Here is a 10057-nt window from a genome sequence, read left to right on the forward strand (position 1 = left end):
AACATTTTTTTCTTTTCAAAATGGGTTGTCTTAATAACACATGATAAATGAGTCTGGTTGAGTTTAGTTTCTAGGTTAGTGTCTGGTACATCGAGATCGAGATGGGTTAAGTTATTCTACAAAGCTCTTAAAAATAAGAAGTGTATAAAGACACAATGGATGATATAAGATTACACAACGTCGGTAAAAATATAACACAATGCCGAAAAATATAACCCAATGTCGAGGAAAAAAACACAATGAGTCGCAAAAAAGACACAATAACGCAAATATAGAAAAAAAAAACAAAATGATAAATAAAAGATATAATGATAATAAACAAAAATTCTAAAATCTACAACCTGTAAATCAAAAAGTGAAAAACTAAAATTTCACATCGTAGAGTTTGATGAGACGGTTTCAATACCAATTGAATAAGATCAATCAGAGTACGTCTGATATCTTTTGTACGACTTTTTATTTTTAGTAGGCTTTGTATTTGATCCTAAACTAGGTCCAGATATATAGCAATTTCAAAGTTGGAAACTCAGATATGTGGTTTTTAATTAATTTTGTTTTTTTTTTTCTTTTCAATATTTTGATGTAACATCTAGTGTATATTGAAAATACAAAAACATAGTGTGGTTTTATTTTGTTTTATCAAAATCTTGATATACGTTTTACTGAAAATTAAGTTGTTTTTTTTTATATTACAAGACCAAAAATACATTATTATCATGAAAATTTAAATCGAAACAAAGAAAAAATAATACAAAATTGGGTATTTAATTCCTATAAAATATTATATACTATTAAAAACAATTAAATTTAAAAAATATATACAATATCATTTTTTTTGAAGTCACTATGTACTAACCTAGAATGGAACTTAAATAAAATAAGTCCATTTATCGTTATAAATTTAAAAACTATCCCATTTAAAAAAATCACATTTCTTTTTAGTTATTTAGCTAACTAGATTTCTATGTTAACATATTGAATGATATTATGTATAACCACAGGGACCATTTGCTTCACGGGGAAACCCTAAACTCTTCAAGAATCTCATAAGAGTGCTTTGTAATGCCAACTCCTCAGAAGGTTTTGTCCCGATGCGCGATGTATCAATGACGGAGATTAACGGGCCATTCAATAGCATCCCAGGTGTAAGCAGTGGCCAATCACCTAACAATCGTTCAATCTTGGCGTTCTTCGCAGGCGGAAACCACGGTTATGTACGCAACAAGCTGTTCAAATATTGGGGAAACAAAGAAGATAATGATATTCAAGTCCACACTTACCTTCAAGAAGGTCAAAACTACACCAAGTTAATTACTGAGTCAAAGTAAGTATTGCTTATGTCCTAGTGGCTATGAAGTTGCAAGTGCTAGGGCAACCGAAGCGATCTACGTAGGGTGCATCCCCGTCATAATCAAGGATCATTACGTTCTACCGTATAGTGATGTGTTAGATTGGAGTCAGTTCTCTGTGGAAGTGCCCCTAGATAAGATTCCAGATTTGAAAAGAATTTTGGAAGATATATCTTTCACCAAGTATTTGGAAATGCAAAAAAGACTAATGGAAGTACAAAGACACTTCGTGGTTAACCTTCCATCTAAACCATTTGATGTCTTTCATATGATTCTACATTCTGTGTGGTTAAGAAGACTTAATGTTCGGTTTCTAAGTTCATGATTAATTAATATATTGCTGCATTTAGCCATTAGTCAATTGAATGTAATTCCATTGTGGGTGTGCAAAACCTTATACAAGACAGTGGCACTCTACAAGACTACAACACAATAACCAGCTTGTTTTCATATATTTTCTTTCTTAGTATTTCGAGTTTTCTTTGTCTATATAATGTGAGAACCGTTGCTTTCTTTATTTCTATTATCCGAACCATATACTAGATATGTATAATTGTTTATTTTTTTTATTTTCATTAACCATAGTTTCATTATGTTATTTTTTTATGAAATGAATAAAATTAACATATCTTTCGAGATTTATATGACTACGAATTTTACATATTGTACTTCAAGGTTTCTATAGTGACAATGCAATATGTATATACTTAAAAGTATTTTTAATCTATAGTAGATGTTAAGAACATAAAATTATCTAAGAGAGTAGAATGGTATGAAAAAAATTATGTTTCAAAATCCTAAGGACTATTTTTTAAGAAAAGAACGAGTATACCAAATACTTGTAGGTAAGCACGATGCTCGACGACTACTGGACCGGGTTGACACAATTCTACAACTCGGTATGTGATTTGCATTACCATTACCCATTCCAAACACTGCCCATTACAATCCCTATCCTTGCTCAGTATTGTTAGGATTGTTCCTATAAGATTATATAGTCTGATTAGGTTTCCTTTAAAATGATCACAATTGTATTTCTATAGATAGTTGATTAAAAATACATTATTATCATGAAAATTTAAATCAAAACAAAGAAAAGAATAAAACAAAATTCGGTATTTAATTCCTATAAAATATTATACGTTATTAAAAACAATTAAATTTAATTTATATTACAAGACCAAAATACATTATTATCATGAAAATTTAAATCGAAACAAAGAAAAGAATAAAACGAAATTGGGTATATAATTCCTATAAAATATTACTACGTATATATTATTAAAAACAATTAAATTTAAAAGATATATACAATATCAATTTTTTTTTGAAATCACTATGTACTAACCTAGAAATGGAACTTAAATAAAATAAGTCCATTTATCATTATAAAATTTAAAAAATATCCCATTTAAGAAAATCACATTTCTTTTTAGTTTTTTTTTTTAACGGCTAATTTTGTTAATCCTCTGTCGTCTTGGGACTTGAACCCAAGATCTTCCCCTTCCCAACCCCATTGGTTTCTTTTTAGTTATTTAGCTAACTAGATTTCTATGTTAACACATTGAATCACTAGTACACAAACAGTTAAGTAATGCGGTGAAATTGGATTGAAAATGTGGTGCTGGAGCCGCATTAATAATATGGGCACCATTTAATCCTTTAAAGAAAGGTGCGGTTATATGAACCACATCAAATAACAGTCCAACCCGCACCTCCTAATTGATTTTGAATATATTGCTAACTGAAATTGACCACTAGTAACCCTCCACCTGGACAATAGAACCGCACCTCCTAATTGATTTTGAATCCTGCTGCTAACTGAATATTCATTTATATATTTTCCAGGATTTTCCATTTATATATTTTCCAATAATACCATTAACCTAAACATACATATATGGATGACAAAAAACAACAAACAAAAGATTCTAACTTATATTAAAATCACAAGTGCATGTTTCCGGAATTAAACACAAAACATAACGTTTCTCGAATCAAACACAAAATGTATACAATCTGATAAAGTGACATGTTTTTCAAATGAAGCTAAAAGAAGTTTGCAACCCAAAAATGTCAAACGGACGACTTCATACCCCTTGCGACTCAGCCGATCACTTCAAAATCATGCATCCCAATCCGTAGAAACCGCCTAACAAAACAACAAAACATAACGTGACATTAACAAAATGAGCCTTAAAAGATAAAAAAATTAATGCGCTGATACACTTTTGGATTATACGTACATGTTTACCAAGTTTGACCCGTTTACGTTTTGTTGGGTCTTATGTAGCAGCAAACTCAATATTAATCATAGTGTGTTGGTGAATAACGGATTAGCAAACTGATGCAGATTAAACATAGTATGTTGATGAACTAACTGATTCTTTGATTAGCAAACTAATGCATTTAAACTGATTAAGCAAACTAATCAGCAAGTTTTTTAGTAATAACCATGTTCACTAAAGAGCCTTGAACTTCTTCAGGTTGCATCATGACATCTTGAGTTTGGTTGACTACCTCAGCCTAAAATTACAAACAAATTGTTTTACTATGAACAAAGTTACCAAAAAAATAATTTCATATAAAGTACCTGTGAACGATGATATGGCGTCATCGCGGTATCATCAGCAGGGATTTGTAGCAAGGCGACGGTACAACTTGGTGATCCAGCACTCGAGGCCATTCTTGTGGCACTAGTTGACATGCTTGTCGTCTCTTTGCTTGACCAATCTTTTGCTTTGGCGCTTGTTTGTTCCAAAACGATGGCTTCCCACTTATCCGGATCCAGAAATGTATATTTGTGACAAGCATTCAAACCCTTATATACATATTTGGTTGCAAGCCTACTTCTAAAATTTGTGCCAAGTTTCACGGCTTTCTTTCTCATAAAGTCTTTCGCATGATCGTCCATAATTTTCCAAGCCCTCTAGAATTTACAAAACAATAAGTTAAACAAAATAATTAATTAACAAATATTTCGTATCTCTAATAAGTTAAATGATAATACATACCTTGGTTTCCAACCACAGTTCCTCAAAATATTGGTCATCAACTTTACCCGTCTCAATATGATATGGTAACATATGTTGGACCATCATTCCATACCATGACATAAATTTCTTACGCATAAAACCTATAGTTAATAATAAACAATAACAGTTAACATATATCTATACTACTATATTAAGAGAACTAGGATTTCTATCCTTTTGGTAATTTTCTATTGTGTACACATCTTCAAGCAATATGTACAAGTGAACCAAGCTATCTTAGAGGGGGTAAACTTGCCAATTCTTCAAAAATTTAAAGGTGCTATTTGTTATAACTCCTTGAGATATGGTTTATTTTTATTTAATTTATTTGTATGATAGTTTTTAAAAAATCATTTTTTCAAAGTTGCGATATGGGTTTATTTCTGTTCAATTGAGTTTCAAGTTTCAACCAACTTTAAATTAAAGGTGCTATTTGTTTCAACCAACTTTCTGTTCAATGATAACACTAGAAAGTATGAATCTGCACGTCCTTAGGCGCAGCCGAGCACACCAAATGTGCTACGCTCTGAAACGCGAGCTTTCAGGCTCTCAGGCGCTGCTTCAGGGCATTTTCTGGCCAAAATCCAGCCAAATATGGTAGAGAAAATCCCTAAATAAAGCTGGAATCAACCTAACACAACCGAAACTAGCTCTAAATAGGGGTGTGAATTTCTAACGAACCCGTTTAGCTAAACGGATCAGGTTCGGGTCAACCCAGTCGGGTTAGTTTCAGGTTGAACCCACGAACCCGTTTAGCTAAACGGATCAGGTTCGGGTCAACCCAGTCGGGCTGGCAGGTTGACCCGTTTAACTCATTGCAAATGATATTCGTGTATAATAAACAAACCATAAACGTCATACACACACCACAAATCCTAACAAGAACTACGAGGCCACAAAACAAACGCACCCGCCGCAACGCGCGGGCATTCCCACTATATTTATAATAAATACACACATCAATACTACACACACAAATCTATCATTTACTGTCCAAACAACAACTACTGTACAACTATGGTTACCTAGGGTTTTATTCCATGAAAGTTTCATAAATGTTAGATATTCTGATTATAAGCTATGCATAACACACCATTTAAGAATACTAAAAAAGAACTGCATATATATTAAAAACCAGGAAACACCCAATGCGAATACCTAACCAACTACAGTGTAAACTAATAAGAAAATGATATACACATGAAATCCACTATAAAACAACAATCCAATAAAGATAGGACCACTTGCAATTATTATATCCAACAGCCACACCAAATAGAAACTCAGAAACATATATAAATAACTGAACTTTAAACAAACAAAAGGTGCAGAACAACTGCAACATCACCTCTATTTGTCGAACGGTTGATTCTCATATTAGGGTTTGTAGCCGCCGCTTAGGTGAGAAGAGGGTTGCCGCCGGTTAGGTGAGAAGTGGAGGTTGTCGTCCGTTAGGTGAGAAGTGGGGGTGACGCCGTGAGTTAGGGTTGCCGCTTGAGTTAGGGTTCAAGGGGAGAGGAAGAGTTTTGGGGAAGTTTGGGGGAAAGTTTTGGGGGAAAGAAGCTTCGTGAGCGTATATATCTTTACATTTGCCGCTCAAATGAAAAATTTTGATGATTATCATTAATAATATATTTTTAATAATTTAATTATACCAACTATAATTATTTGAAGGTGCGGCTGTTCATTTAACCACATCATAAAAAGATGCCATAGCACCAACAAATGAATTATTTCAAATTTGATGAAAAATGATTTGGAGGTGCGGTTGTTTTATTGAACCACATCATCAAAAAATTGTCATAGCACCAACTAAAGACTTGTGTACTGGTGAATGATACTATGTATAACCACAGGGACCATTTGCTTCACGGGGAAACCCTAAACTCTTCAAGAATCTCATAAGAGTGCTTTGTAATGCCAACTCCTCAGAAGGTTTTGTCCCGATGCGCGACGTATCAATGACGGAGATTAACGGGCCATTCAATGGCATCCCAAGTGTAAGCAGTGGCCAATCACCTAACAATCGTTCAATCTTGGCGTTCTTCGCAGGCGGAAACCACGGTTATGTACGCAACAAGTTGTTCAAATATTGGGGAAACAAAGAAGATAATGATATTCAAGTCCACACTTACCTTCAAGAAGGTCAAAACTACACTGAGTTACTGAGTCAAAGTAAGTATTGCTTATGTCCTAGTGGCTATGAAGTTGCAAGTGCTAGGGCAACCGAAGCGATCTACGTAGGGTGCATCCCCGTCATAATCAAGGATCATTACGTTCTACCGTATAGTGATGTGTTAGATTGGAGTCAGTTCTCTGTGGAAGTGCCCCTAGATAAGATTCCAGATTTGAAAAGAATTTTGGAAGATATATCTTTCACCAAGTATTTGGAAATGCAAAAAAGACTAATGGAAGTACAAAGACACTTCGTGGTTAACATTCCATCTAAACCATTTGATGTCTTTCATATGATTCTTCATTCTGTGTGGCTAAGAAGACTTAATGTTCGGTTTCTAAGTTCATGATTGAAATATTTTACTGCATTTAGTCATTAGTCAATTTCTTTATCTATATAATGTGAGAACCGTTGCTTTCTTTATTTTTATTACCCGAACCATATACTAGATATGTATAATTGTTTATTTTTTTATTTTCATCAACCATTGGGGCTATCAAATATTGCTATATGGTTTATATTTATATATATCATTATTATAATATAATTAGGGGTTATCTTCTTATTAGAGGTCCTATGTAATTATTATCAAGAATATATTCATATAAATAGTTGGATTAATAATACAAAATATTTTACTAGTTTTTTAATTTTCTATATTGTTCAGCAATCTAATGATATTGAAATTACCACTTTTGGTTTAGCATATAATCTTAAGAACCCTCAACTATTTCATTGAGTACACTGATAGGAGTATGACCCTCGAATCACCGGTTCAAATCAAACGGTAAGATAAAAGACAGTTTTACGGCTCGTTTGGATATAGATTCACCATCAAACGAAATGGTAGGGCTGCGACGTCCAACCAAAGATACAGATACACCACTACAATTAGAGACAGGGCCGACTCAACCATTTCGGTGGCCTAAGGCGAAGTAAAATCTTGTGGCATTTTTCCAAAAAAAATATATGTAATTGAAAGTTAAACTTGAAGGGCCCAAGTGTAATTATTTGAAAGATTGTGTTAAAATTTAAAAACAAGAAAAAAATATGGTGAACTAGGGATTCGAACCCGGGTCTCACCAACATCCATACATACACAAAACCACTACACTACCAACCATCAATTTATTGTTAACCCACACCCTAAATGTTTTATAAATGGACTATGGTTTCATCAAATTGCGGAGGCCCTATAGTTTTGGTGGCCCAAAGCCCAAGCCTCATTTGGCTTACCCTTGGGCCGGCCCTGATTAGAGAATCGTGTCTAAATTCACCATCCAACGCGCCACAGTTGAGCTATCATAGACGAATTAATTAACCCAAAAAAATGAGATAATTAACACAAAAAAAATCATTCTAAAACTCACTTATTTTTCATTCAAAACACTTGTTAGATACATATTGCAAAGAAAAACAACTGTTACTAACTACCTCCTAACTTTAGGGAAAGTGAAAGCTAAAGTACTAATACATATGCAGAAAGTACAATTAGATAAAGCATAATAAATTAACTAATTAAAACATGGGAGCAAATATAATAAAACATTCTACATTATGGTGGACATGGGGGTGTGTAAGAATTTCCATGAACCCATTTCAACCACCAATTCGGGTATTCAGTCCAACCCGATTGATCTGTGTTGTTGTCGACCCATATGTTGAACCTGCCCCAAATGACTATCTCTGACCCGATTGTATGCAATTTCTGAATTTCAAATTGTGCCGTTTTACCGGGTCGCAATTGCTATCATACACCTCATGAATCGATTGGGACACCTTCCTTGTGTAACTAATTACACCTTCTCTGGTCGACAATGTTTGAGCAAAATCCTAACAACCAATGTAATCGATGACACCTTCTAAGACACCATATGTCAGTAAGAAACAATGTGGCTTCTATAACAAGAAACGGTTTGACTCAAATGAGTTCGCATCCATCAGTTGAACCCTCATCACCAATGTCAACGTTGTTAACAAGAAATGATTTAGGTTTCTTTAATCCTAATATCAAGGAGGTGGTTGAAGTAGAGGTGTACAAAAAAACTGGTTTTAGAACCGAAACCGGAAAAAAAACCGAAACCGGTTTTTTTTAACCGGTTTTTTTATAACCGGTCCGGTTTTATAACCGAACCGCCGGTTGGTGACCGGTTACTATTATTGATCCCAAAAACCGGTTACCAACCGAAACCGGTTTTAAGAAAACCGGTAAAAACTCGGTTTTTTTGAAAAAAACTGGTTAAAAACCGGTCCCAACCGGTTACACCGGTTAGTGTTTTGGACTTGAAAAACCGGTTAGTAACCGAAACTGGTTATTATAAAAACCGGTTATTGTTTTGAACAAAAAAAACCGGTCCGGTTAATAACCGTAACCGGTTTTAAAAAAAAAACCGATTTATACACCTCTAGGTTGAAGTCAATTGGAGGCTCATGGTAATAGTACATTAGGAAGAAGATCAGAGAACAAGCAGGGTATAGTAAAGTAACAACGGATTAATGGAATGAGGGATGATTTTTTTTCATTTAATTAATTAACTAATTATTTTTTTTTATTTAAAGTAAATTACACAATCAGTCCTCAACTATTTAATAATTAAATATAATAATTATATTATATTATATACTAATAAAATAGAAACTGAATGAACAGTAAATTTAATATATATTAATTAAATAAATATTAAATAAATAGAAACAAACTAAATCAATAGTGATCTAGGAAATATAAGAATATAGGGTATGGGGCGGGGTTGTGACGTGGGTTGAGTACAAACGCCCAAGTCACCATCCCGGGTGGGCTTGGGTTTCGGCGTGGCCCCTTGGGCAGGGGTTTCAGCCAGGGCGATGGGGCGGGCTATCAAGATGACATGGCGGGATCTCATTGGCCAAGACAAGTAGCCGTTTGGGCTAGCCGTTGGCCAACGGCTATGTGTTAAAAAAAAGATCTAGGAAATATCATAATATGGGGTATGGGGCGGGGGTTGTGGCGTGGGTTGGGTACAAATGCCCAAGTCACCACCCTGGGTGGGCTTGGGTTTCCGCGTGGCCCCTTGGGCGGGGGTTTCAGCCCGGGCGTTGGGCGGGGCTATCAAGATGACATGGCGGGATCTCATTGGCCAAGACAAGTAGCCGTTTGGGCTAGCCGTTGGCCAACGGCTATGTGTTAAAAAAAAGATCTAAGAAATATTAGAATATGGGGTATGGGGCGGGGGTTGTGGCGTGGGTTGGGTACAAACACCCAAATCACCACCCCGGGTGGGCTTGGGTTTCGGCGTGGCCTCTTGGGCGGGGGTTTCAGCCCGGGCGTTGGGCGGGGCTATCAAGATGACATGACGGGATCTCATTGGCCAATACAAGTAGCCGTTTGGGCTAGCCGTTGGCCAACGGCTATGTGTTTAAAAAAAGATCTAGGAAATATTAGAATATGGGGTATGGGGCGGGGGTTGTGGCGTGGGTTGGGTACAAACGCCCAAATCACCACCCCGGGTGGGCTTGGG

General features: G+C 35.2%; 3 protein-coding genes across 3 annotated transcripts in view; 2 read left to right on the forward strand and 1 right to left on the reverse strand.

Annotated features, from left to right (window-relative positions):
- The window catches only part of LOC110886741 (probable glycosyltransferase At5g11130), a 57909-nt gene extending 56194 nt beyond the window's left edge, over positions 1-1715 (forward strand). The window contains 2 exon segments of the mRNA XM_022134579.2: positions 1002-1307; positions 1309-1715. Coding sequence (XP_021990271.2) covers positions 1002-1307; positions 1309-1674 — 672 coding nt within the window. The 3' untranslated portion in view covers positions 1675-1715.
- Positions 1716-3258: 1543 nt separating this feature from the next.
- Positions 3259-5907, reverse strand: LOC118483241. Its single transcript, XM_035978816.1, has 5 exons — positions 5733-5907; positions 4364-4485; positions 3943-4278; positions 3804-3875; positions 3259-3501 (listed from the first exon to the last, which is right to left on the reverse strand). Exons 1-5 carry the CDS (start codon positions 5758-5760, stop codon positions 3475-3477), a joined length of 585 nt encoding a protein of 194 aa, XP_035834709.1. The 5' UTR covers positions 5761-5907; the 3' UTR covers positions 3259-3474.
- Positions 5908-6128: 221 nt separating this feature from the next.
- Positions 6129-6936, forward strand: LOC110883440 (probable glycosyltransferase At3g42180). Its single transcript, XM_022131194.2, has 2 exons — positions 6129-6146; positions 6241-6936. The coding sequence occupies exons 1-2, from the start codon at positions 6129-6131 to the stop codon at positions 6907-6909; spliced, it is 687 nt and encodes a 228-aa protein (XP_021986886.1). The 3' UTR covers positions 6910-6936.
- The last annotated feature ends 3121 nt before the right edge of the window (positions 6937-10057 follow it).

Source organism: Helianthus annuus, chromosome 10 (assembly GCF_002127325.2).
Source record: "Helianthus annuus cultivar XRQ/B chromosome 10, HanXRQr2.0-SUNRISE, whole genome shotgun sequence".
NCBI lineage: Eukaryota > Viridiplantae > Streptophyta > Magnoliopsida > Asterales > Asteraceae > Helianthus > Helianthus annuus.